Source organism: Chroicocephalus ridibundus, chromosome 14 (genome assembly GCF_963924245.1).
Source record: "Chroicocephalus ridibundus chromosome 14, bChrRid1.1, whole genome shotgun sequence".
NCBI classification, from domain to species: Eukaryota; Metazoa; Chordata; class Aves; order Charadriiformes; family Laridae; genus Chroicocephalus; species Chroicocephalus ridibundus.
The window spans coordinates 4,496,690-4,523,182 of NC_086297.1; the positions used below are offsets into that span (position 1 = coordinate 4,496,690).

Here is a 26,493-nt window from a genome sequence, read left to right on the forward strand (position 1 = left end):
TCGGCTGGGGCTTTTCCTCTCCTGCTTTGGCGCATGCGGCAGGACAGAGGTTTTCACGGAGCATCCCGCTCCCTGCGGGGCCTGGCACCACCTGAGGTTTCTGCCTGGGCTGGTGCCGGGCTGGGCGAGCTCCCCGGCCGCGCAGGCGAGCGCGGCGCATCCCGACTGCCGGGGCCCGGAGCTACTGCAGGGAATTTCTCAGAAGGCGCCTTCCTTGGGAAACGTGTTTGGGAAATGAGATTTTACCCATCACCGTCCCTCCCTGAGGAGAGTGAGCGTCCTTCAATTATTCATTGCCGAACAGGCTGTCTGGGTTTCAGCACACCCAAACCTGCCGGAGCACACGCCGGAGGTCTCTGCCCCCCACTTTGCCGGCTCCTGCCATCCCCCGCCAGGGATCCTGGCGAGCGCTTTCCTGGCAAAGCCAAGGAAGACCTACCGGAGCGGTTGCTGCGAGGCGGGAGGGCAGGAGGCTCTGCCGGCCCCGCGGGGGTGTCCCCCTGCTGCTGGGGACAAGGGAGTTCCCGACCAACCTCTTCAGGGCACCCGCATCCCACGGCCGGGTCTGCCCTGGTGTGGGGAGACCCCCGAGCCGGGGAAGCGCGTCTGGCTGGGCGAGAGCTTTCTGGAGGGTTTTTATCATAAGAGCACTAATGGAAGTCAGCACCAGCCTAATGAGCTGTGCTCCTCCATGAATCTGATTCATTGAGGCAGGAATTACCATAATTGATTATCCTGCTGTGCGGCTCAGAGCCGTGTTTGCTAACACAAGTGCCTGGGAACCGGCTCCGCTCTTCCCGAGCCACCGCTGCGTGCAGCCGGGCCACCGGACCCGTTGTGGTCGCGCTCCCAGGGATCCGGCCATGGGTTTGGGGCAGCGGCTGCTCGCCCAGCCCCGGGCACGGAGTCCCTACACCCGCACTCGTGCACCCCGTGGGGGCTGCCGTGTCTCGGGGGGTCGGAGGAGCCGCGCGGCTCCAACCTTTGCAAGCGGAGCTGTTGCTGCCCGGCCAGGCTGGCGGGGAGCGGCTGCGGGACTCGGCACCTCCGGGTCCCCGAAGCAGCAGTTAACAAACAGAAACAGCCCTCATTTCCTCTTGTTAAAAAAAAAAACCCAAACCTCTCGTGATGTATAAGCTGTTCTCGTTATTTTTGAGGGTCTGACATGATTTATGAACGTTTGGGTTGGCAATGTTGCAAAAGCCAATTAGTTGAAGTGCAGCTTTCAGGAAGTTTTCTTTGAAATTTGGCGATATTCTCCATGAAGTGCCCGGGGCTGGGACGGCAGCAGCGGAGCCATGTGCTGCGGAGCTCGCTCCTCGTGGGAGCGTGACACCGCGTGATGCTGCACCGGGGAGCGCGGGGCAGGGATGGGCACTGCTGGGGGACATCCTTAGAATTATAGAATTGTCAGGGTTGGAAGGGACCTTAAAGATCATCTAGTTCTGACCCCCCTGCCCTGGGCAGGGACATCTCCCACTAGATCAGGTTGCTCAGAGCCCCATCCAGCCTGGCCTTAAAAACTTCCAGGGATGGGGCTTCCACCACCTCTCTGGGCAACCTGTTCCAGTGTCTCACCACCCTCATGGCGAAGAACTTCTTCCCAACGTCCAGTCTGAATCGACCCATCTCTAGTTTTAATCCATTCCCTCTAGTCCTACCTTGGGTGCACACAGCAGAGGGCTCGGGACACGCCGAACTGGCTGCGTGTCCAGCGCTTTGGCTCTGTCCTGTCCAGCCCCGCTGAGCCGCAGGCTGTGCATGGGGCTGGGGCTGGCAGAGCCCCGGGGAAGCCGAGGAAGGGGCCCGTGGTCTGTAGGAGCCGGGTTGGGTTCAAGGAGCACCGGCAGAGCTGGAGGCAGGGCTGCGGCTCCCATCACCCCTGCGGATGCTCAGCTGCCCTGGGCAGAGCCCCCGGCCTGGCTGGGGCAGGTTTCCCAGCGCGCCCGGGGAGAGAACGCTCACGTTCATACTCGCATTCGAGCATTTTGCCAGTCAATGAGCAAATAGCATTGACTGTAAGCAGGTTAGCGATGGTGATCATTGATTTTAATCCTTCCTCCTCTTTCTTGTCTTTTCTTAGAGAGCCCAGCGCGAGCACCGCAGGAGGAGCTGGGCTGAATAAAAGGTACGGAGGTGTTTGTGTGTGAGGGGCCGGAGAGGCGAGGGGCTGCTCCGGGGCTCGGGCAGCGGCTGAGCCGGTGCTCCTGGGGCCCAGGGTCCCTCTGAGCATGGCAAAACTGCATGCTAAAACCTGCATGTTCGGGGGCAGGCGATGGGTGCTGCTGCCCCAGCTGCGTGGGGACTTGAGTGGGGGGGACAGGGCAGCACCCTCTGCCCGTGGCTCCAGGGTCCGGCAGGGGCGGGTGGGCGCAGAGCCGTGCGCCGGGGAGAGCCGGGAGGAAGGCTGCCCCCTCCTCTCCTCCAGCAGCCCCTGGCACCCGCCAGGGGCTGAGCCCCAACGCAGGCGTGACGTGAGTGGCGTGAGTCCCGGGTGAGGCGGGACGAGGGCTGCGGTGTCTGTGAGGTGTCCGTGTGTGCTGACGCTGCTGTCTGTCTGTCTGTCCGTGCCCTGTGCGGCTCCCGGGAGCAGTCCCTGAGGAACCTGGGTCCTTACCAGGGTGGCACCAGCCCCCAGCCCCAGGTCCTGGCCCTGACCTGACAGTTGCCCACTGCGGGGGATGTTTGCCCACCGCAAAGGACGTTTGCCCCCGGGCTCCTGCAGCCTGTGCCATGAGGTATCACAGCAGCTCCCCCAGACTGAGACCCACCTCGGGCAGGTGATGGCTCCTGCATGTGAAAGAGGGGGCCAGGCCAGGTGTCCCCTGCTAGCCCGATGCCCGCTGGGCAGACGGAGGCGGCCCCTTCCCATCGTAACCTCGTGTTGCTGGGCTTCATGGCAGCAGACTCTGGTCCCATCGCAGGGTGGGGGACCACGTCCCCCTGAAGGTCCATCCTGCTGAGTACAGCCCAAACCCGTGCTCCCCCCGGCTCTAAGCCGGTAAAGCAGAGCAGCAAAGATAAGAGAAGGGGCTGGGGATGAGGACGCTGACGTGTCCATCCCTCCGTGCCCCGGCGCTGGTCCGAAGGAGCCTGTGCAGCAGTGGGACCGGGGGGGTGGCGGTGGCCGAGGCAGCGGCGCTGGGCATCGGGGAGCCGTCACTGTGCAAAAGCGATGGGGGAAAGAGGCATTTCAGGGGGGGAGTGCTCTCGTCTCTGTCATCAACAGGGCAAGGACAAAGGTGACCCGCTGGGAGGGGGTCGTGGTCCAGAAGGGTCTTGAGATGCCGTGAGGAATGTGGAGAAGGAGTGGGAAGGCTGGGGGGGGAGCTGGGCTCGCAGGCACCAGCCCGGGTTAACGGATGAAGGCTGCACTGTGGTGTGAGTCTCGGGGAGGGACGGGCTGGTCGGCGGCAGCGGCGTGGGCTGCAGGGCCGGGTGCCGGGGCTGCTGCGGCACGGTGGTTCGCTTCGTGCGGGAGTGAGAGTCCGGGCTTCGGCCGGCTCCGTGCTGGGCCGGTCTGGGGAATGTGACAGTCCTGCTGCAGGGCAGGCAGGGCACGGGGGATCGCTGGGGCTCCCTGCGGGCCCAGGGCTCGCCCCACCTCTGGCATCTGTGTCTCTACTGATGCCTTTGCGACTTGCTCCCCGTGCTGAAGCGAGGGCTGCGCTCCCTCTCGGTGTCCAGCTGCGTGGTCTGCAGGTGGCCGGAGCGCGTCAGGTCGCGGCCGCGCGGTTGTGTCTGGAGAGATGTGCCCCGGCAGCGGAGGGGAGGCGGCAGCGGGGTCGGTGTCCTGCGGCCCAGCAGCCCCAGTGCCCAGTTTGTACGGGAGAGTTGGGATTTGGCTGTGGGGTGACCGGGCACAGTTTGCAGAGGTGCCTCGGGATGAGGGGGACGCGTGGACACGGGGCTGGGGATGCTGAAGGTGAAACAGCACTGGGAAGAGAGCTGGGCTGAGCTGGGGAAACGCTCCCACTGCCGACCTTGCCCTGGCTCCAGGATGGTGCCGCCCCCTGCCCAGGGACCCCCCCCAGGTTTCCGTTTGCGGGGTGACGGAGGGGTTTTATTCTGCTGCATTGGGCCCCTCTGCCCCATGCCTCTGGCACACCAAGAGTGCATCCCATGCAGCAGCGTGGGGGTCCAGCGGGCTGGGGGGCACCGGGCCATGGCTGGGGCTGTGTTTGTAGGGCACAGAGAAAGAGGAGAGAGGGTTTGATCACCAAGATATAAGAGGGAATGGGAAGCCCCCAACCCCAGCTGCCTGCAGTGGTGGCTCCTCTGCTTTATCACCCTCTCCTGGTGCTGAATTATTGAGAGTGTTGCTTTCTTTTATTGCTGTGCTGGAGGAGAAATGCCTCAGCCCGGCTCTGCTTTGAATATGATTATGGGGCTGGAGATGTCAGAGCCAGCTGGGCCCCAGAGACCGATCTGCCACCCCTCTCGCTCCTGTGCCTTCCCTTATTCTTATTTATTCCCTTGCTCCCGCATCTGGTTCAGCGCACACGGTCCCCTCGCTCCCCTCCGCTGCGCGGTGCCCCAGGAGGACGGAGATTTAGTGCCTGACAAGCAGCGCTGCCCCGCTGCCAAGCCGCCGTGCCCGCCGCGCACCCCGGGGAGCCCACTCCCCGCGGGGGAGGTCCATCTTGCCCCCGGAGCCCCCTGCCCCATGGGTGGACGAGCTGCGCTGCCACCGGGCTGCAGAGCCCAAGCAGGGTTTGTCCCCGTCACCCACCCTGTGCCAGCTCTGTCCCCACCTCCCGTGCGGGATCTCGGCCGGTCCCATCCCACAGGGCAGAGCCGCGGGGTCTCCGTCCAGCCTCTGTCCTGGGGGTCTGCCGGGGTGTGATGCTGGGGCTCGAGGGACAGCGCTGCCCCGGTGTTGGTGGGGACCTCTGGGTGCCCTTCTCGTGCAGACCGCGGCGACCACATCCCGGCTGCAGGGCAGCTGGCTTGTGCAGGGGCTGTCCCCACTGCTCCCGCACAGGGGGCTGCTGGCTCTGGCCCCCTCGGGCCGCAGCTTGGCCACATCCTGCAAAGCGGGCGATGCTGGCTTCCCTGAGATATCCGATCCTGGCTGAGCATCCCTGCCCGCCGGGAGCAGAGGTGGGGGGCGGGCGGCCGTGCAAACTGCTGCTTGCCGGGGCGCCGGGAGCCAGCTGGCACCTCGCAGGTTAACCGCGAGAACAGCCGATTCCCTTATTGACAGGGCAGCCTGAAAAACGCTGAGGCAGAACATCGGCTGCTCCGGGTGTCAGCGCGGGAGCCCACGCTGTGCCGGGAGCCCACCCGCTGCCGGCCCCCACAACGCCCAGCCTGGCCACTGGACCCCCGACCCCGACCTGGGCGCTCCGGCTGGGGAGCGGGTCAGCTCCCCCTTGCTCGCTCGCCCTCCCCTTGGATCCTAAGGACGCCAGAGAGGATTTCATTTCTATCCCTCCCTCTCCCCTGTTTTTTTCCCTGGGGTGAATAAACCCCTGCCCTGCTGCACTCCCGGGGCTGCCCCCCATCCATCCTCCAGCCCCGGCTCTCCAGCCGCCCAGCAGCAGCATGTCAGACGCCAGCAGCCGGCTCTGAAGTGCGGGCGGCCCACGGTGAGCGCCCACGCTGTGCCGGGGAGGGAGGCGAGTGCGGGGCCCCCGGCCACGCCAGCCAAGACGCTGGAGCCAGAGAGCGAGCGCCCGAGGGGAGCGAGCCCACGCAGGAGGAGCAGCAGCACCCAGCGCAGCCGGCATCGGGGAGCAGCCCACCGCCCTCCCGCCGAGCGCCTCAGCACCCCGCTGCCGACATGATGATGTATTTTTGGGTAGGTGCCACCCCCAAGGGTGGGCGTTTCCTCTCCCTCTCTGGTGGCGTTTTGCTCGGGTTTGGGGTCGTTTCTTGCCGTTTTTACTTCCCAGCCCAGCCAGGGAGAGCTTTCCTGCCCCAGCGAGGCGGTCGCTGCCCCATGGCTGGCAGGGGATGGGCTGCAGTGCTGGAGGCAGGCCTGGCATCAGGAAGGATTGGGGCAGTGGCGCAGGCTGGCAGGGGTCCCTGCCTGGGCACCTCCAACCACCGTCCTGCCTCCCCTCTGCTCCCTCCGAGCCCCCCCAGGGTGGCTGGAGGCTGCCCAGAAGCACCCCCCTGCCCCAGCCCCTCTTGGCCATGCCGGGTCAGTGAGCGGTGGGCTGCGGAGCCTGCCCCGGGAGGCTGCGCTGGGAGGGGACGTGAGTGAGTGGTGGCATTGGGGCGGTCAGGGGATGGGTCTGTGCAGCAGCCAGCCTCTCCTGGGGGTCTGTCCCCAATGGGTGCCACCCAGGATCTGGAAGGCAGCTTGCGGGGCGGCCCCCATACTTTCATCCCAAGTTTGAAGTTGGTGGCCGAGGCTGCTGAGGTCCCCGTGGGAACCCGAGGCCCCTCTGTGGCACCGCAGTCCCTGTTCGGGTGGCTGGGAGCCCGCGGGGCCACGCGGTTCGGTCTGGTTGTCCTTTGCTGAGGCCGGAGCTGGGGGGCACGGCCAGGGGGGAGCACGGGGCTCTGCAGGGGCTCAGGCTCGCCCTGCTCCAGCGGAGCTGTCAGCACCCAGGGGATGGCAGGGGCGGGCCGGATGAGACCCCTAAGGCTTTGAGCAGGGATGGGGAGGAGGGAGGGGGACATGATGGGGTCTGTCCAGGCGCTTTGCTCGGGACGGATGCCAAATGCGGCGTGGGTGGGACAGCGAGCGTGGGGAAGGGACGGAGGGGCTGCACATCCCTCCCGCGGGACCGCACGTCCTCCCCAAAGGTGCAGGATCCGGGCTAAGTGTCAGGTTCTGCACTGTCCTGGGGGCTCCCGTGGTATCCCAGCTCGCAAACTGGGGCTTAATCCAGTGCCACCAGCTCCTTCCACCCCCTCCCTCCTGCTCCTGCTCCCCCTGAGCCAGCGGGGGCCGGGGGCACTGCGGCAGCCCTTGGGGGATCACACACTCCGGGGAGCCGCACTCCCCTGGATTTCGGAGCAAGGAGCCAGGTGAAGGGGGATGTGGAGAAAGGAGCTTACAGCGAGGAGGATAATATGCGAATTCATTGTTTCTCAGGGAAGCAGCTTTCAGGCGTAAGGTGCTTTGTCATGAGAGATCTTGGTGCAGCCGCTGATCCCCACCGGTCAGGAGCCTGTCGGGGCTCGCAGAGCCTTCTCCTGCTGGGGCGTTAATTCTGCCCAGGGACTTAATGAGCCGCCACGGCTGTGAAAGCAAACCGCTCTGGAGTTTCCGCTTGCGGCTCCGTAGGCACCGCGTGGCTTCATGGAGCTGCAGCCAGTGCAGGGCGCAGGGCAGCGGTGCTAGGACGCCTGTCCCCGTGGGAACTGCCTGGGGCAGTGGCAGTGGGCAGTGCCGTGGCACTCGAGGGTCTCCCTTCCCCATCCCGCACAGTGCACGTAGCCGGTAAGCCTGGGACGGCCGAGTCTCGGTGTCACGCGGGACGCGGTGGCATCCCCAGCTCTGCCGGGAGAGAGGCCGGGCGAGGGCAGGGCGGCCGAGCATCATTTCTTGGCATCGTGGGCGTCTCTCCATCGCGAGCGTGGGAGGAAGCGGAGACTTTGGTTTCCCTGCGTGGCAGGAGCGTGGCCGCCGTCGGGAGCGCTGCGGTGGCAGGCGGCAGCGGGTGGCTCGGTAATCGACACAGCAACAGGCTGAGATGCCAAAGCAAAATGTCTTCAAATTAGCAGTAATTGCAGGCGAAATAAAGAGCATGTGGGGCGAGTGGAAGGAGGGTTCTATAAATATTATGATTTTTAAAGTTTGCCCTGGAGTCCTAGAGCCTGTTTAAACGCTAATATCCTGTCTGTGCATTTAAAAAGCCTTATAATGAGGATTGAGTGTCTGCTTCCAGAGCACCTCCCACCTCGTGCCCCCCCCTCTCTCCGTGTCACCTGTCTGTCGCTCCCGTCCCAGCCCGGCTGTCCCGTGCCCAGCACCAGCAGTGCCACGCACACCCCTGCGCGGGGACACACTGACCCCCCCCGGGCGGCCTCAACCGTCCCGTCCTGCCCCTTGCAGTGTCACCCCACGGGCTGATGCCAAAGCCCCCGCTGCAGCCTGCGAGGTGACGTGCAGCGTTGCACAGGCTCGGGGGGTGCGTTTTCTTGGGAACCCCTGGTCGGGCAGCGGGTCTGATCTCCGGGAAGGGGAGATCTGGGAGTGCAGCGTTTCAGGTCCCCGGGTCTGCAGTTGCTCGTTTCTCCCATCACGCTCCGTCGTTCCTGCGTCCCCCTCCATCCCACGCTGGGCCCTGCGGTGGCCGTGGCTCCGGCCCTGCCGAGCGCGGTGCAGCCATTTTACCTGCCACGGCCCTACCGGCGCTGCCCGCCTGGCCCACGAGCTCGAGGTGCTCGACAGCATCTGTTCTGCCATGGTTCTGCTGCCTGCACGTTAATTCTCATTAAATCTAGGGAGCCTAATTGCCATTTCATGTAAATATTTTGTCGAGTGAAAGGGCTTTAGGAAGGGCCGCGCTGACTGAAGGCGAGAAGCCACGTTCTCTCGCTGCTGCGGTGACAACCTCCCACTTGTCCTGCCCAACTGCAGATGCGAACCGTGTCCCCGCGAGAGCTGCTGTGTGTCCCGTGGTGCAGAGCTCGGACATGGCCGGCAGCCGGGAGGTGCTTGTGCCCCGTTTGCCCATGCTGGATGATGGGAGGACACCGGCGTCCCTGCTCCCACATCTCACGAGGCGGCTGCAGCCCGGGCTCTGTTCTGTGGGGAGCGCCGGGGGTGCCGAGGCGCCCATGCTGGCTGAAGGGCAACGGAGGGGTGTCACAAGGGGCAGCGGGACACCCCCAGGTGCTGGCCCAGCTGCTCTCCGGCTCTGCGTGGCGCTGGCAGCTCAGGACGGATGCCAAAGCATCCCCAGGCCCCCGTCCGTCCCCCCTGCAGCGGGCAAGGAAGGTTTCAGTGAGGTGATGTTTTTCCCTAGATCCTGTTAAACCTCCGTGTGTTTTCCCTGCATTTCTGTCCCCTCCCGGCTGCTGCAGGTGCTGTCCCAGATATGTGCCGTGTGTTGGTCACGGTCCCCTCCTCACCTGGTGAGGTCGTACCTGGGTGCTGGTGACATCAAGGCCCCTGCCGGGGATCTGTGACCCCGTGGTCGCAGCGGCCGCAGGGAGGCAGCAGCCGGGGACAGAGGCAGGATCTGGGTCAGCAGCCACGAGGGTGCGGGAAGGCGCAGGGCGGAGGTTTTCAGTACAATCTCCGGCTTCTTTGGGAGTTGAGAGCAGAGGAGGGCATCCAGCGACCTCCAAGAGCCATCGGAGGAGGAGGAAGGAGAGGGAGGAAGAGGAGGAGGAAGTTTAACTGGGTGCAGAGGAGGCTTGGCCAGGCATCCCTGGGGAGCCGGGGCATCCTTCCCAACACGCCACCCACGCTGCCCGGGGGTCCCTGTGCCCTGGCAGGGCTGCTCCGTAACGGCCGTATCGGGTTCCAATACGCCTGCGGTTGGTTTAAACCACATCTGTCGTTTGGAGATGGAGCGAGAAACCAACGATCTACGTACGGGCGGCTGCGCGGCTGTCTCCAGGGGTGGGGGGGCGTGCGGGGATTCGGGGCAGCGTGTGGCGCTGGGACGGTGTGAGGTGGGCCGGCTGGGCCGGGAGCTGCGGCATGGCGGGGGCTGGCGATGCTGGCGGCAGGAGGAAGCGCTTTGGCTCTCGTGCTGGTGCTGGGTGCTCTGTGCCGGCAGGTCCCAGGGTCGGGGGACCCCTGCCTGGGAGCCTGCACAGCCCCCACGGCCCCCAACTCCTGCACTTCTTGCTGCCTGTCAAGTGCTGGGGGAGGCGTCCCCATCCCAGTCCAGTCCCGGTAAATCCTCATGCCGCCCTGGCGGGGGGTCTGGGAGAGCCTGGGGGGAGCTCGGGCAGAGGGAGCAGCAGCACAGCGATGGCGTGGAGGTGGCTGGGGTGCCGGGCAGGGACCTCTCTGCAGCAGGGCACAGTCTAATGGCATGTGGTGCTGTCACCCGTCACCTCTGTCGGTCCCTTGTCACTGTTCTGGTCTGCGCCCAGCGTTGGGGCACTGCGACCGAGCCAACGGGGCACACGGGACCTTCCCCTCGCTTCGCGGCAGCTCAGATCTGTCAGCGCCTTCATCTAATCGCTTTATGTCTATGACTACCTACTAATGAGCTTTTAATTAATGAATGCCATGGCTTGGGGGCACTCTGGAGCGGGTGGGAGGGGAGGACGAGGCGGGTGCCCTGCTCCCTGGGTGCTGCAGGGCCGCTGGCACTGCCCTCGCAGGCTGACCCCGTGGGGGCCAGCAGCACTGACCCGGCCGGTCCTTGCACCGGCGGCTGCGCCCCGGCCTGGCTCCTGGCAGCTCTCCCGAGCAGCAGCCACCAGGCTCACGTCCCGGCTTTGCACTGCAGGAGCATGGCCGGGGGGTGCCACGGGGGTCCCGTTAAACACGGGACCCTTGCAGCCCACCTGTGGCTGCACATTGCGTCCCCTCGGTGCATCCCTGGTAGGTTCGTGGGCCACCACGTCATCCCTCTCTGCCAGGAGGGGGTGTGGGATGGCATCCCGGTGAGGACTGGGGCTGGGATTTCCCATTGCACCCCGTGCGTCGAGGGTCTGGCCCTGGTGTCCAGGCAGACCTGGGAGACCTCTCCTCGGTTGGGTGAAGTTTCCAAACGGCGCAGTGCGTGTGCCTCGGAGGGGAGCTGAGTGCCCGGCGGTTCTGCCATCTCCCCGGGAGCTGGCAATGCCGCACCGGCCACCTCGGGCACCTCCCGGCAGCTCCTGAGCACAGGCAGCCGGTGCATCCCAGCTGCGGGGGAGCAGCCCCAAGGGTCACCCTTTCCCCGGGGTGTTCCCTCCGCAGTTCAGTTGGGTACGTGCCCAGCAGCCCTCCCGGAGCAGGCTCTGCCCCTCGGTGCCGCTGTCTCGCTGGGCTCCAGACCAGCAGCCGAGGCCACTCCTGTCCCGGTGCCGTTTTGTTCTACCTCTTCCAGAAAACAAAACCAAGGAGCCCTCAAGGGTTCATTTAAAATAAATAAAAAATGAAAATAGTGCTGATTTGAAGGAAAGCCAGCCCCATCCTGTGCATGGGAGCGCATCGCCAACCCATCCCCGAAGGGCAGAGAGAAAGATGTGCTTAGAACTGCAGCCCTGTGCAACTTCTGCCTTTGATCATATATCTTACATGTGCCCTTTGCTTTCCCTCGTCTGATATTTATTAGGTTTAATTTTACTGGGACGCGGCTGTAAGTGAGACAGATGGAACGGGGTCTGTGCGCCTGGTGAACACATCTTAATTAAACAGATAAATAAACTTTCATTCCAGGAGACTTCAGTTTCGGAGGGGTTCCTCCGGGAATGTGGCTCTGTGGGCCGGGACTCCTTGGGCCCGGGCGCTGTGGGGCTGCCCCGGCACAGCATGGTGTCACTGCCAGGGTGACTGAGAGCAGCAGGGCGAGGGAGATCAGGCGGTGGTGGCCAGGGACGTGTTCCCCACTCTGGAGCTGGACGGTGGGTTGGCACGGCCCTGCCGTGCCTGTGTCCCACAGGGAGTCTCTGCTGCCGTGGGGGCATCTCTGCAGCCAGACAGATGTTGGTGATGGCTGGAGGAGGGAGAGAGGAGACTCAAACTCTCCTCGGCTCCTGGAAACGTGCCCAGTTCCCCGACTGCCGAGGTGTGTATCCTGGGAAACATGGCCAGTTCTGCTGCTGATGGTGATGCAGAGGGTCTGCACAGGCAGGGCCGGGGTCGGGGTGTCTGCCCAGCGCGTCGCTCCGCGTGCGTCTCTCCTTGCCCCGCAGCCGGAGCCAGCCCGGACCTTCCCGCGATGCGGGCTGCTGGCTGGGGGCAGTGCCAGGGCTCGCGGCGCTGCCACCGGCCAGGAGCACCTTTGAGTCACCCTGCCCGGAGCCAGGCTGTGGCGCAGGGGAGGACAGGCGCATTACCTCATCCTGGAGCCGGCTCTGGGCTCACGTGGTTTGTTCGGTTGGGCACCGCACGCCCAGAGCGCCGGGCCCTGCCCTTCCCTCTCACCCCTGCCTGAGAGCCGTGCGGGAGCCGCCGTGGAGCCAGACCGGCCTGAGGCCTTTGGAGTTGCCCGTCACCTTGCCCAGGATGTCTCTCGACCCAGGGTGCTGTGTAGTGCTCAGGTGCATGTGGGTGCCTGGTGGGGCCCCTCTCCCCACAGCTGCCCGAGGGGCTGTGGGAGGACATGCGTGTCCTTCAGCTCTTGCAAAGCTGCCCCATGTCCTGCCCTGGGCACTGGAGTGTGTGGGAGAGTGCGGCACCGGGGCCACGGAGTCCCTGGGGAAGGGGAGCTGGAGGCAAGTGGGGAGCGTGGGGTCTGAGCAGGTGTGCAGGATGCGCCGCTGCATCGGGATCCGTTGTGGTCTCTTGGGAGCTGGAGGGCGAGCGGTTGTGGTGGGACGCAGGAGCTGGCTGCAGCCCACGCTCCTCGCAGGGAGCGGTGGCCGGAGGATGCTGTTGGTAGCAGACGTCGCTGCCAGGCTCCTTTCGGCTCTCGGTATTGTGAGATGTGGTGATGAGAAACCCTTGCGTCAGCCCCATGCCCCCTCCTTGATTTGGCACCTTGTGGTCTCTTCAGAGCGTGGTCACGCCAGCAGCAGGACCCTGCGAGGGGGCTGGCACCCCTTTGGCCCTGGCCACCGCTTCTTCAGGATGGCTTTTCCTAGAGCTGTTTGTTTCCACCAGGTTTGGCTGGTGGCTCTGGGCCGGCCGTGCCACACGCCGCTGCTGTTGAGTATCTGCAGCACAAACGGGAACCGCTGCGAGTGTACCAGGACACTGCAGCGTGTCGCTATGTCTGGGGATACTGTGGAAAATCCCAGCCTCCGAATAGGGCTGGTCGTGTGCAGGAGGCTCCGGTGGAGACGGAGCATCAGCAGCTGCTGGCACAGACCTGCCTTTGTGCATCACATTTGGCCAAGATGGAAACTGAGCTGAGCCCAGGTTTCATTTCCCACATACCCAAGCACAATGCCGTCCCGGCCACTTCGTTGCTGGCCGTGGCTTTGAAGTCGGGCACGATGCAATGCTAGCGGTGCAGGGTGCTGGGGCAGGGACGCCCGTGCCAGCGCCAAGCTCTGTGGTACCCGAGGGTGCCAGGGCTGCCATGGGGCCGTGACAGGAGGAGGTGCGTGGTGGGACTGGGGACCCGAACGAGCACATGTGTGTGCCCATGGCGGCTGTCCCTCGCAGGCACCGGCACGTAGGCTATTGCCATGGCAGCTGTGACAGAGGTGTGCGCGCTGTTGATGCCTCAGGGCCCAGTCCCAAATGCCGAGAAGCCCCCCCAGCTCTGCCGGGACCGGCGGGCGCTGCTGGGGCAGGGGGTCCCCGTGGCTCCGGGCAGCGCGGGGAAGCCGGAGCCCGCGGGCAGGCCCCCTCCGTGTCACCCCGGGGTGCCGGAGTCCCCCTTCCCGCGGGGCTGGCGGGGGGGGGGGGGGGGGGTCGCAGGGTCCCTTTGTGCCCAGGGGGCGCGGGCAGCGCCGGGGCCGCGGCTCCTCCGGCGGGGGGAGGTGGGGGCCGGCCCGGGCCGCTCCGGGGCGGGTTGGGGGGGGGGGGTCGGAGCTGGGTGTGCTGCATGACTCCCTGCGCTCCCGCCCGTGTCCCCCCCAGGGGAGCGGGGTGCCCCTGCACGTGCGCGCTGTGCGTGCGGGGGGACTCCCGCCGCCGCCGCACACCCCCCCACCCACCCAACCCCCCCCCACGGCGGGGGCTGCTCGTCCCCGCGTCCCGGGCATCGCCCGAGCGCCCGGTAAGACCCTTCTCTTCCCGCGGGACCGGCGCTGCCCGCTCGGCCCCAGCCCGCTGCCGGGGGCTGCCCGGGCGGCGGGGAAGCATCTGCGAGCGGCGGCGGAGGGGTTAAGTGCGGGATCAGCTGTTCTCATGTCATTACGGATTCTCTTCATTTTATACAGAGCTCTGTTTGATGTCTGAATGCACAGGGGACTCCCCCTCCTCCTCCAACTCCCACCCCTTTTATTTCGCTCCCTCGCCCTCTCTCCCTTCCTCCTCCCCTTCCTTTCTCTCTCCCCGCTCCCGCTCTGGCTCACACACACCCTTTGCAGACCGAGCGCTCGGTGCCAGTGTCTAATGGCACCGAAGTGAAGGCGAGCGCTGCTGCCGGGCGGCCGGCCTGCCGCCGATGCATCCCCGCTCCTAGCGCCGAGGGGTCGGGAGGGACGGCCGAGGAGGGGAGAGCCCGAGGGGCCAGCCGGGAAGACGAGGATCGCGGTGTGCGGAAGAGGACGGACCCGCGAGCAGCTTCACGGCTACCTGTCGACACATGCTGTGCTCCATGGCTAACTCGGGCTGCCTCCTTGTCTCCAACTCAGGCATGCTTCCTCACTCTCTCCCCTGTCCTCCAGCCTTCCTCTACCTCCAACAGGTAAGTCACCCTCTCCGGGGGATTTTTTTTTTGCTTTCCGGTTCACACGTGTTTCTGGCCGGTTCCCTCTCGGCGGAGGGTCGGAGCTTAACCGCATCCTCGCTGGCTGCGGGGCCTCTCCGGCACCAGCCCCGCGGCACCGGCGAGTTGTGTTGCAGTGGTGGCTCGTGGCCCTCGGCCGCGGTTCCTTTGGGGTTTCTCCGGTTTCCCTGGCGAGGCGGCTGGGAGCACGGGCTGAGACGCGGGCAGTGCGGCAGCCAGAGCCGCCGGCGCGGGTCCAGCGCTTTCCCTGCCTCGGCGCTGCTGCCATTCGGCAGAGGCGAGGGGTGATGATGGATGCTCGGATAAAAGGAATGAGGCTTCTGCGTGGCCTGAGCAGCCTCCGGGGAGAAGGGAAGGAGATGAGCTTGTGCATGCACACGCGTGTGCACGTATGTGTGTGTACAGCCGGGCCGCGGGGTCTAGTGCGTGTGGGTTTGTGTCGCTGTCGGTAGGAAGGTGCTGCAGAGGGACCCAGGGGGGTGGCAGGTCCAGGCGAGCCCCAGGACCGGGCAGCCTGGCCAGAGGGTCCCTGGGCCATCAATTTGGTCCTTAACTTCTGGCCAGGGTGTGCTGCCCTGCGGGGCTGCCCTCAGGTCCCGCGCTGGACCCAGTGCGCTGGGTTTCCGGGCTCGTCGTCCCAGGGGAAGCACAGCTCGGGAGAGGCAGCGTTTTCTTCAAAAGCCTCCTTGCTGCATCGGAAATCCCGTCTCCCAGCCAGGCGAAGTGCTCCATTTGTGCTTTCAGGAGTTTAAAAATTCATAGCATCCTCACCGCGCTCGGCGTGGCCTGCGCGGCTCACCCAGCAGCCGAGGACGGGCGGCGCAGGTGCAAACCCTCCAGCCCCAGCAGGGAAGGGCTGGGAAGCATTTCCCCACCTTGGGACGTCCGTAGCCTGCGTCCGAGGGGGCTTGCGGCCGGAGCACGGCCACGCTGGCGGTGGGGACAGTAAGGCCCAGGGTGGCTCTCCAGCGCCCTGGGGATGGGGCTGGCAAAGCCGGTGCTGCCGCTGGTTATACAAGTGCAGCAGCGGCCGTGGCATGTGCATGGGGCCGGGGCTCACGCGGGGGCTGCTGCAGAGGCCGGCTAAGACGGGTGCGTGATTTATTGCACCCTCCTGCAGGCAGAGGCTGGGGAGAGCTGGGGCTGGGCTGGGTTTCGGTCTTGGCTTCCCCAGGCTGTGCCGAGGTCCCCGCGGCCACTGCTCGGCTGCCCAGGCACATCTGACACCGAGCAGAAACCGCCCCCGAGCCCCCACCCGTCCCCAGGGAGGTTTTCTGTCCCTCTGAAGGGAGTGCAGGGATGCTTTGAACCAGCAGTGGGGCCTGGAACCTCTGCTGGGAGCGGGCGGCAGCGTGAGAGGTTTCCCTCTCTGGCCAGGATCCCCTCGTCCCCTGGGATCCCCTCGTCCCCCACCTGCCACCAGGGGCTCGGCCATGCCACTCGCCCTGCGGCGCGCTCCAGCACGGATGGGCTGCGCTGCTGGCCGGCTCCTGGGGCTGCAGCGGGGCTGGCAGCGTTGCGGGCAGGCGTGGGCTGCCGGCCCCTGGCCGGGATGTGCATGGCGGGAGTTTGGGGTCCCTGGGAAGGAGAAGCCTTTCCCCAGTGCGCGGCTCCCTGCACCCCGCAGCTCCTGGTTCCCCCGCCACCCTGTTTGTTTTAATTTGGACGTCGTGTTTAGCGTCGCATCCTCCCTGCTCTCCCAGCAGCCTCCTGCTCCTTGGCACCGCGGCTGGACTGGCAAGCCAGGAAGGAGGGTTTTATTAAGAGAGATGGAGTTGGATTTTCACCCAGCTAATGGGCGCAACGGAGGCCAAAATCTCCGACCTCTTCCCAGGGCTTGTCCCTTGCTGAGGCTCTGCACCCGGCGCTTGGGGACAGGGTGTTCCTGGTGCGTGTCGCGACGAGGCGTCAGGCAGAGAGTCGTCACTGGCAGCTGTCGCATGGGGAAGGGGCCCAGGGCACACCGTGCCACCGGCTCCTTGTCCTGCCCGGCCGAGCAATGGGCCTGCCTGGCACGTGGTGTTCACTCTGCAGCAGTGCTTTACCCCAAATTCACTCCAGATTTCGGACCTGCACTACTTTGCCCTGCCTGCGCTAGAGGAGCGCGCAGGGAGCGTTGCTGCCTCTGCCCGGGGGCACGTGCCCACCTGGAGCTCGCCTCTGGCCAAGCCGGCTCAACCCCCCTGTGCATGGCCAGGGGCGCCTGGAGCGGTCTAACTGACTCCCCGAAGGCATTTGTGGCGTGGGGTCTGTGGGGCTCGGTTTAGACCCCCCGGGTTACGGTTCCCTGACCGGAGTGTGTGTGTACGCAGGGAGACAGATGTCACTGCGTCAGACCTGGGGTGGGCACGTACGTGGGATGGTGCCTGAGCCCCGGGGCTGCAGGGGCCTGTGCTGGCCACCATCTCCTCCTGCGCCGGGACCCAACGACTGGCTGCTCCGGGCTGGGCTGGCCAGGGGGAAGCAGAGCTGGGGGGCCATGGGGTCTGTGCGCAGTAACTGGCCTTATCCCCTTCAGGGGTGTGCTCTCCCCACGGGAGGCTTGTGGGTGTTTGCTGTGGTTGTTCCAAGGAGGCCGCTCACGTCTCGTAGCTCCCCAGCATCTTCAATAGTGACGGTATTTGAAGGAATGACCAAGAAATGAAGTTGTCTGCAAGACTTCAATTAGCGCCAGGGAAGATCCAGTTGCCACCAGGCTCCGGCGGTGCCAATGGCCCGTCCAAGCGGCTGCGGGCACCTTGCAGCTCGCTCAGCCCAGCTCACCCCATGTGGCTGCCGGGCCACCCCGGTCCTGGCCCTGGGAGCCATGGTCCGTGGCACTCGGCGTGGTGCAGCCGCACTGCGTGCAGGAATGGCGCTCGGCGCTGGAGCTGGCGGGGCAGGCGGCAGCTCCGCATCCTTCGGTGGGGCCTGGTGGAAACGTTTAGCTCTTGCTCAGCGAGGACCTGGGCACAGAGGGAGACTTTGGTGGCTGCATTTCGTCAACAGAGCAATCGGACACTGCTTAAAAAGTGTCTGCGCTGTAATTACAAGCGAGCAGCTAATCGCTGCAGGACGAGGCACGGTGCTGACCGGGAACAGACCCGGGTTTTGAGGCTCAGCACCGGCGTTCCAGTGCGGCGCGGACCTGGGCACAGGCAGCGATGTGCGTGCAGGGCTGGATACCAGCACAGGTTGATGTGCAGGGGGCTGAAACCCGCCGCAGAGCTGCCCCCGAGGTGTCGCTCGCCGGGGGCGTCCCCGGTGCCCACGGTCGCACCGCGCTGCCCAGCCTGCGGTGCCGGAGGCTCGGCTGAGCAGCACCCGGCCCGCTGGGAAACAGCCTCTGCAAAAGGCAGCTTGGAAAATTCCTTTCTAAAAGGGCTGCTGCCAAGTTTAGCATATTATATTTTTAGGGAACAAGTCTATTCCGAGCAGTGTTGTAGCGTGTTGCAGCAGCGGGTTCGTTTCAAACCTGGTTTCTCCCCCCGCTTGCATGTCGCGCAGATGCGAGACCCGGCGCGGCGGCTCCCGACTCCGGCCGAGCGCCCGCACTGCAGCGGCCACATTGCTCCCACGGCGGCCGGCAGGCTTTAAAGCCGCAAAAAACATGTTTTCCTTTTTTTTTTTTTTTAATATATTGAAAACACTGACATTAATTTTAGCTTTGCAAAGCTGGTTTCCCCACAATAGCTGTAATTTAGGCCTACACTGCCTGGCGATGCTCTTTTTATAGGTATATTCCTATTTTAGTACTATAGTGATGGGTGAATGAGTAGATTAAATTAGATTTAGTATCTATCATTCTTTAAAGCGTTACAGGCAGTCGGTGGAGGGGGTATGGTTTAACAAAGAAGAAAGGCTAATTAGGAGCCGGCACAGGCTGCCCACGCCGGCTCCCACCGCCCCCGGCTGCCCCCGGCCCGCGGCCGCCCTTGCTCAGCACCCAGCGGGAAATAGGAAGGTGCATTTGGAACCAGATTTCCCTGCGCTGCCCCAGGGCCAGGCCGGTGCTGGGGTTTGTGGCCATGGCCGGGTGGGATGCTGGGTACCGGGGCCGAGCACCCCAGGCTCCTGCTCCTCCGGGGATCTGGCGGTGCTCCTCTGGGGATCTGTGGAGTCATGGCGGTGACCTGGCTCCCAGCTGCTGTCCCCGTGGGGCGAGCGCTGCCGCCGGCTTCTGCTGTCGGCCCCGGATGGGGCTCCTGCGCCTGGGTGCCGCAGGGACCTTGTCACCCTGCCGGCACCAACCCTGGCGTCAGCAGGGCGGCTCTGCAGGCAGCAGGCGTGATGCTGCCCCGTTCCCAGGGACTGTGACGGGATTCGTTGGTGGAGCTTCCGAGCAGTGGGGACACCAAGGGGCACGGTGGCCTCTCCTGAAAGGGCATTAGTCCCTTAGATGCAGCTGGGATTGGCAAGCGAGCACGCTGGGCATGCGTGGGGCTGGACCGCCGGGAGGGTGCAGAGAGGTTTGGGAAAGCACCGGCATCAGGGAATGCTGGGAAGGGTGCCTTGGCAAAGGAGGGAGCCAAGCGTTTGAGGAAGGAGCTGGGTCTGCCCAAGCTGGGGTGGTGGGGCAGAGGAGGCTACAAGCCCATGGAACACCATGGCTTCGACGTTCCTGCTGGGGCCATGGCAGCCGGGCAGGGGCTGGGCTGAGCGGGAAGCGCTGCGGGTCAACGGCAGGCCCCAGGGGTGCAGGTCGAGCGTGGGGGCAGCCCTGCGGTGCCGGGCACACAGGGCAGCCGCGGGCTGGACAGGGCGCCGGGGCAGGGTCTGCACATCCCTGCTCGTGCCAGGGCCTTGGCACACTGGGATGGCCACCACCCGGCAAGCCCCGCCGCGCCGGTGTGAGCCCGGCAGCGTGTGACCGGGGGGCTCTGCAATCACAGCCACGCCGGGGCTGCTGGCTTGTGAAATGCCACTGCCATTGAGCAGGCTGCCCACCGGCAAGCGTGGCCATAGCAGGTAGCAGCCCCAGCAGGGCTTTAACCTGTGCCACCTTCCTCGGCGGTCATCCAGACAGGCGGAACAAGCCGTCCTCCCTCCCTCCCTCCCCAGGGCAAGGGACGTGGCAGCGGTGGCACTGCTGGCACTGCAGCCCCGCTGGCAGCTCTGGGAGCAGCCCTTCCCCAACCTGAGCTCGTGGGCCCTGGGTTGAGGGAGGTGCTGGCTTGGGCAGAGTCGGGAGGGATGAAAGGCCACGTCCCAGCAGGTGACAGGGTTTGTGGTGGCTGCCGCAGGACAGGCATCCCCCAGGGCTGCGGGCATTGCCTGCAGGGGGTCAGGTGTGGTTCCCAAATCCCCTACAAGCCCCACTGTCGCCAGACGGTGTTCCCCGCCGGGTTCTCACTTTGCCCTCTGGCACCTTCCCGAGCACCCAGACGGATCTGGTGGTGGCCAGCTCCGGTGCCCCCTGGGACAGGGCCCCCTCCCCAGCAGCCTTCGCATCCCGGCTGCGTTGCCCGGACCTGGCAGCCAGGGTTTGCACAGCATCAGCAGGATTCGCTCCAGCCCCGGCATGAGCAGCGCGGCTGAGATGTGATCCCTGGCAGCGAGAACCCATTAGAGTGAGTGAGACGCGCGCTGGAAGGAGACCCAGCGGGAGGAGGGAGTTTGTGGGGATGGTGCTGGGAGCGGCGCTCGGGCAGCCCCCGCCTCCGTGCTGGTGCTGTCGGGCTTTCGGCACGCGGACAGGCCGGTGTTGCCAGGGAAGGCTTGTCGAGGTCAGCCTGCGGAGCCGTGTCCTGCTCCCACCCTCGGGGAGCTCGGCTGTTCCCCCTCCATCAAAGAGCTGGGGAGATCGCTGCGGGATGTAGGGGTGGTGGCAGCCGGCGTGCCCGGCGGTGGCCCTGTGGCGGGGAGGCCAGGCAGGTCTGGCTGCTCCCGCTCCCCCTCGCCGGAGCGCCGGGCTTGCAGCACTTTGTCATGATTTTCCCCCCGTCTCCGAGCAGCGATCCCTCACCACTCGCGTTACCCAAGTAGAAAATGACACATAAGCTGACATGATCGCTGCCAGCGCCACGCGGCACCTCTTCCCTGGCGGCGTGGGGGGGGTGGGCAGGGCGGGTGGCACGCTGGCTCCTCAGCCTGTGCTCCCCCCGGCTCTCGCGGCCCCCTCCAGCCGAGCTGCGGCAGAGCCGGGCACCGGCGGTGAGGCCGGTGTTTACTGGCATGTTCCTGTCCCTGTCCTTTGGCCCAGGCTGGCCGGGGACGCGGCCAGGGACATCGCTGCGCTGGCAGAGCCGGAGCTTGAGCCTGTGGGTCCAGGCTGGGAGCCGGGCTGTGCTGGCTGCATCCCCGCTCCGGCTGCCGGCAGGACACGCGGGTATCGTGTGCGTGGCCAACTCGTCCCCTGTCAGCGGGGCCGGTCGGGACGTGCGGGCAAAGCCCCTTGTGCAGGCAGGAGTTGCCGGGGGGGCGGAAAGCAGGAGAAGGCCACGCGGGTCCTGCGTCAGGGCAGGGCAAGGAGAGCCCGGGGTGAGCTCTGGGGATGGGGGAGCAGCAGTCCCCAAACGTGCCCAGAGAAGCGCTGGCTGCAGAAGGGAGCAGGCCCCAGCCTGGGGGGATCCCATGTCCTGTCCCCCCCCCCGCGCCGTGTCTGCACCCCTTCGGCATCTCCCGGCCACAGCCTTCAAACGGCTCTTGTCGAAAATCAAAACTGGGGAGAGAAGAGCAGGAGCAGGCGACAGTGGCAGCTTATTTGTGATCTGCATTGTGTGGGGAGCTCTTAATTAGAGCTAATTAGACTAATTAACTTGCAAATGAGAAACTCGTCTTTTTCTCTTTTTCTTTCACAAGAAAAAATAAAAAAAAGACGAACAACAAGATAAATATTGAGGCTAATTACTTTGTACCTGCTGCAGAGCCCCACCAGCTCACGGGATGCCCGTCTCCCGGCCAGCGTGCCGTGCCCGTCCCTGTCCTGGTGTCCTTGCGGTGGCTGTCCCCACTCAGGGCTGCAGGGCACGGGTGCCCACGTCCCTGCGGTCCCCACTGGCAGAGAGGGACCACCTGCCATCCTCTGTACACCCTCGTGCCCCAGCGCCCGGCAAGGATGCGTTGTGTGTCCGGGAGCCGGTAAGGGCAGTAGTTTCCGCGGCACCGGCCATCGCCAGGACCCGGCGGCCAAGGCCCAACGCCGTCCCGGCGTTGGGCCTTGGCCGCCGGGTCCTGGCGATGGCCGGTGCTGCAGAGAGCATGGCAGTGGCCATCACGCTCTGGCACCCTCTCCACCAAACCCATCCTATCCCACCCTGGGACCAGATCCGGGGCCGGGGGGGGGGGTCCCCTCTGCGGCACCACGCGGTCCCGGCTGTTTTCCAACTCTTCCCTCGCGGCGTCTCTGGTTTCCCCCTCGCTCTGCCGCCGCAACACCCTGGGGGCTTTGTTAGCACAACTCGGTTCAAATGTCTGATTAGTCTTTAGGAGATCGAGGGGTCAATTTTCCACAGCTCCTTCCTCTCCATTTAACTAATTTAACTGCGCGATTGTTACAAATTTCATTTTATTATAGCCCTGCTTCTCAGTCCAATTGAATTACCAAAATCTCATTTTCTCAGAAGTGCTGAATATGTAATTAGAGGAAAAATTATGCTCCTGACTGCCTATTAGAGAGGGCTGCATGAGAGAGCTTGTCCGGGAGCACACGCGGGTCCGCGGTTCCCCGAGCACCCACACTGGCCGGTGCGAGCATGCGCGCGCTTGTGAGGCTGCGCGTGAGCGAGCGCCACGTGCGGCTGGGTCAGAGCCCCAGCGTGGCGGCGGCGTGACAGTGACAGGTGGCCATGCGTGGGCTCCTGAGTGCGAAGGGCTTTGCAGGAGCGGGGCCAGGGTCCGGGCGGTGCCACGTGGGCTCCTCGGGGACCTGCGAGCTGTGGGGCAGGGTGCGGGGATGGCGGCTGGAGCTGGCGTGGTGCTAACGGGGAGGCGCGAGGCCGGTGGATCCGCCTGTTCATCCTGCTGCTCGCTGTGTCTTGAGTTGTCTGGATCCAGCCGGGCCGGACTCGGCTGCCAGTAGCTCCATAGCTCAGCAGTGCGGGCTGGGACCCCCGAAGATGTCCCCTCCAGAGCCCCTCCAGGCCGCTCAGTGCAGCAGGGACCAGGCACCCTGCAGCCCTCCCTAGAGGAGCAGCCCCTACCAGCTGCTCTCCAGAGCCCCCAGCCCCTGCCAGCGCCGCGGAGAAGGCAGCAGCCCCCCGGGACCGCTGGCAGCAGAGACGGGTCACCCTCCAGCATGGCTCGGTCACTCTGGTGCGCAGTCCCTGCGGCGTGACGGGTCCCCGCGTCGGATGCTCCGGTGTCTGCTCGGGCTCAGGAGGAGCAGGTAGCTCAAGCAGATGCTGCAAGGACTTGTGTCCTCTCCACCCGGTCCCCAGGCTCTGCAGCCAAGCTCGTGCCTGGTGTGCCCTCCTGTCCCCAACCCTTTGGTGGCCATGGGGGACCAAGGTTCTGCTGGCAATCCCAGACAACGCTGCGTACGCCTGGTCTGCGTTGCTCCGTCGTGCCTGTAAGAACAGCTGTGCCAGGGGGCTGCTCTGGCTGCTGCCCCACAGGTGCATCCGCTGGGAAATGCTGTGGGTGAGCCCCGGCACCGCCGGCAATGCCGGGAGCTGCTGCGGGTGAGCCCCGGCACCGCCGGCAATGTCGGACTCTGCTCCGGAGGGAGGAGAGTGCTGCGCGTTCCAGAGCTGCCGTCCTCCCGCTCGTTGCAGGCCTGATCCTGGCATGTCTCCGGCGGTGACACAGCCCTGTCCCTCCCCGGCGCAGCGACACAGGTACATGCGAGCCTGGGCGATGTCAGCCACACGCACATGGGGGGCGGCCGGGAGCCCCCCCAAGCACCCCCGTCTCGCCTCGGTTACACAACATTATCATTTCATAATACTCTGAAATATACATGAAGTTGGCTGAATGCAGATGAAATTGCACCATTTACTTCATGAATATTTCATGCGGCCTCAGCTCCGAAGTTTCCGGCTGGTGGAGCCGGGAGCCGGGGCCGGACCCTGCTTCCCCCCTGCCTCACCCAGGAGGTGACGGGGACACGCGGGCAGGTCTGCGCCCGGGCTGGCCTCTCCTTTCTCCCCCCTCGGGTATTGCATGGCCACTGGCCACCACGTCCTTCCTCCCTGGGCTCCCACAGGTGGAGGGGAAGCAGCGTCCGGCCCTGGCCGTGCCCTGGCCCCTGGCAGCCGTGGGCGGCCGGGCGCTGCCGGCAGCGAGTCATGGGGCAGGAGCCAGCCCCGCTGCCCTGGGCGAGGGGCAGCTCCTGTCCTGCAGGGTCCTGGCGCAAAGGAGGGGGGCGGAAGGTGCCGGGACAGTGTGTGGCAGCCTGGAAAAATGGTCTTTTTCCCATGCCAGCAGGCTGCCCTGCCTTCCCCCGCTCCTCCTCCTCCTCGCGCGCTGTCGCTGCTGCCCCTCGGGTCCTGCCTGTTCTCTCCAGCCCTGCTGCTCCTTGCAGAGCTTCCCGCTCCAGCATCCCTGGCAGATGCCATTAGCAGCTCTCACCCCTCCCCTGCCTCCCCACTAATGAAGACATTAAGCGCGGCGGCTGCTACCTCCGGCCTCCGCAGCTCCTCACCTCCTTTCACAGCTCCTTCCCAGGGGGGTGATTCCCCCGTTGTGTGTCCGTCGTCCCCCCCCCCAGCTCTCTGTAGGGGCACGGTGGCCCCCACTCTGGGCTGGAGAGGAGAAGCGACCCCCGCGCTGTCTCCCGCCGGCCCCCGGGGCGGGCAGGGCTTGTCCCTCTCGGGGCTGGGGACGTCCCCGTGGTGAGCACCCCGACCCCGCTCCCCCGCTGCAGCCCAGGGCTCTGTGGCTGGTGCCTGCTCGGGGCCGGGCGCGCTGCTTTGTATGGATGGCGCAGCATTTTGGGTAATGAAATATTCACAGGTCAGTGATTCCTTGAGAAATGACGGGGATCAGTCAATTCCTTTTCAGGGAGTAATTTTCTTCCCCTTCACGGCCTCTGTTTCATGTTGACAGTCATTAGCATGAGCGAGCGGCTGGATCGAAGGGGGGACGTTGTGGCTGTCACGCAGACGAGCTGCTCCGGGCACGGCCTCGCGGCAGCCTGCGGTGACGGCGCGGCCGCGTGTGGCCCCTGGGTGCCTGGGGGGCACGTGGGGCTGTGCGAGGACCCTCCTGCCACCGCCGGGGCATTTGTCTGAGCCCTGCACCGCCCTGTTCCGAGGTAGCGGGCGCGAGGGCGGATGCTGCCATCGGCTTCCCTGCGCGCTGCCCCGCTGCGTCCCCAGCTGCGTGTCCTGCGGGCAGGCACGGTGCGTCCCGCCGCAGCAGCGCGCTGCAGACCTGTTGCAGCAGCGAGCAGCTGCCCTGGCGCAGGCTGAGCCGCAGCCTCGGGCGCCCTCCGGGAATTGCTCAACACCCTTCTCCGCGCTCGGTCTGACCTCGGGCTGTCTCGCCGTGCGGAGAGGGGATGCCCTGACAGCGAGCGAGCAAGCAGGAGCCACTCTGGGTCAGGGTAACGTGCTTGCTGCCTGCCCGCGCTGCCTGCAGGATGTGCTGCCCGCTGAGGCTTTGCAGTTGGAGGCACATCTTGGCGGCCTCCGTGGATGCTGTGGTGGGGACCCCAGCCCCTCGCTGCACCCCTCGGCAGGTGGCTGGTTCCCGGTGGAGCGAGCGAGACAGCCGCAGGCATCAGGGGCCGGAGCTGGGCTGGCTGCCTGCGGATCCGCTCTGCCTTTTCTTCCCGGAGCTCTCGGGGCTCCCTTCTCGCTGGCGGTGGGGAGGTGTGTGGTGATGGGACTGTGCCCCCTCCCCAGCTGCTCAGGGGCTTGGCACGCTGCTGGCCAGCCAGGCTGCACATGTGCCATGACCAGGCGGTGCCATGCTGCCCCTGCACCAGCAGCGCTGGCCCGAGCACAGCGCATGGGAAGGGGCCGTCCACCAGCAGAGCTGGCCGGGTGGGGATTTCCCTGGACCGAAGACAAGAGCAGGAACGGGCTGAGGTGGCAGGATGGCCATGAGGCTTTTGGAGAAAACTCTGGGCACGTTTGTGGGTGCCGCGGCTGCGGGCGAGGGGAGCAGCCCCAGGACAGGCAGCCGGCTGGTTGTAAATCGTGACAGCGTGTGCCAGGAGAGGCTCTGGCTGAGCGTGGGCACGGCTCGCTGGCTGGCCTTGCGGGGCCACCGCGGGGCCACCATGTTGCCCATCCATGGCCGGAGGTGGGTGGCAGCGGGTGGCGGTTGCTCGTGTGCTCACACGCTGCACCTTCGTGCCGTGCTGGCAGGACACGCGTCGCGGGCGGAAGCGTTGGCGGGACATTGCAGGGTGCCTGGGGCCAGCGGGTGCCCTCTCGTTAGCGCAGGCGCTCTGCGCTCCGCTAATTGCTCAGACACGTCCTCTGCATTCGGGGGCTCCTGGTGCGTTATTTTCTTAAAAAGGAGCAAATGTTAAAAATGGCGTCGTCAGCCCCGAGCTGACAGGCACAATCACCAAAGTGCGGCGTCGGCAGGAACCGGCCCCACGCGCTAAATGACTTGAAAGGAAATGGCCTGGATTGTGCTGAGGAGGCAGAGTGCGGTGGGGAGAAAGCAAGTGGAGCAAACAAAAAAACTTCATTAATTAAAGAAACTCGTTAATGAGGGACATTTAATCAGCTAAAGATGATATCCACCCCCTGCCTGCTGCGGCAGCCGCTGCGCAAGGCTGTGGCGCGGGGCTGAGCCGCGGGCAGGGCAGGGGACGCCACACAGGGGACGCCACGCAGGGGACACCACGTAGGGGACACCACGTAGGGGACCTCGGGGTCCCACTGACCCTGCCCTCCAGGGCTGGGCTCAGGGAGCAGTGGCCTGCAGCCAGCTGGATGGGGCCACTCTCGGGGGGCTCCCCTGGCCGCGGGGGCTCCCCCAGCCCTGTCTCCTGAGCGCGGGGCTCTGCCAAGGCGCAGGGAGGCAGCGGGACGCCCGCCAGCCTGCGGGACACAGCAGCGTGTGCCGCACTGCCCCGAGCTGCTTCTCCCCTTGACAGCGAGGGCCTCGACTCCCCATCCCAGCCCCTCCGCTGCCGTCCCGGGGTCCGTGGTGCTTCGGCGCAGGGTCGTGCCACAGCCCTGCCGGTGCCATG

General features: G+C 65.5%; 1 protein-coding gene across 26 annotated transcripts in view; it reads left to right on the forward strand.

Moving 5' to 3' along the window:
• Nucleotides 1–26,493, forward strand: part of RBFOX3 (RNA binding fox-1 homolog 3) — a 183,145-nt gene that overhangs the window by 145,059 nt on the left and 11,593 nt on the right. For 13 of the 26 annotated variants that reach the window (XM_063351764.1, XM_063351769.1, XM_063351771.1 and 10 more), the window contains 2 exons: nucleotides 2,084–2,128; nucleotides 14,059–14,378. In XM_063351764.1, the coding sequence (XP_063207834.1) occupies nucleotides 14,277–14,378 (102 nt within the window). In that variant the 5' untranslated portion in view covers nucleotides 2,084–2,128; nucleotides 14,059–14,276. Of the gene's footprint in view, nucleotides 1–2,083; nucleotides 2,129–5,206; nucleotides 5,804–14,058; nucleotides 14,379–26,493 lie in introns of all 26 variants that reach the window. The other 13 variants (XM_063351774.1, XM_063351775.1, XM_063351779.1 and 10 more) reach the window with 5 other exon arrangements.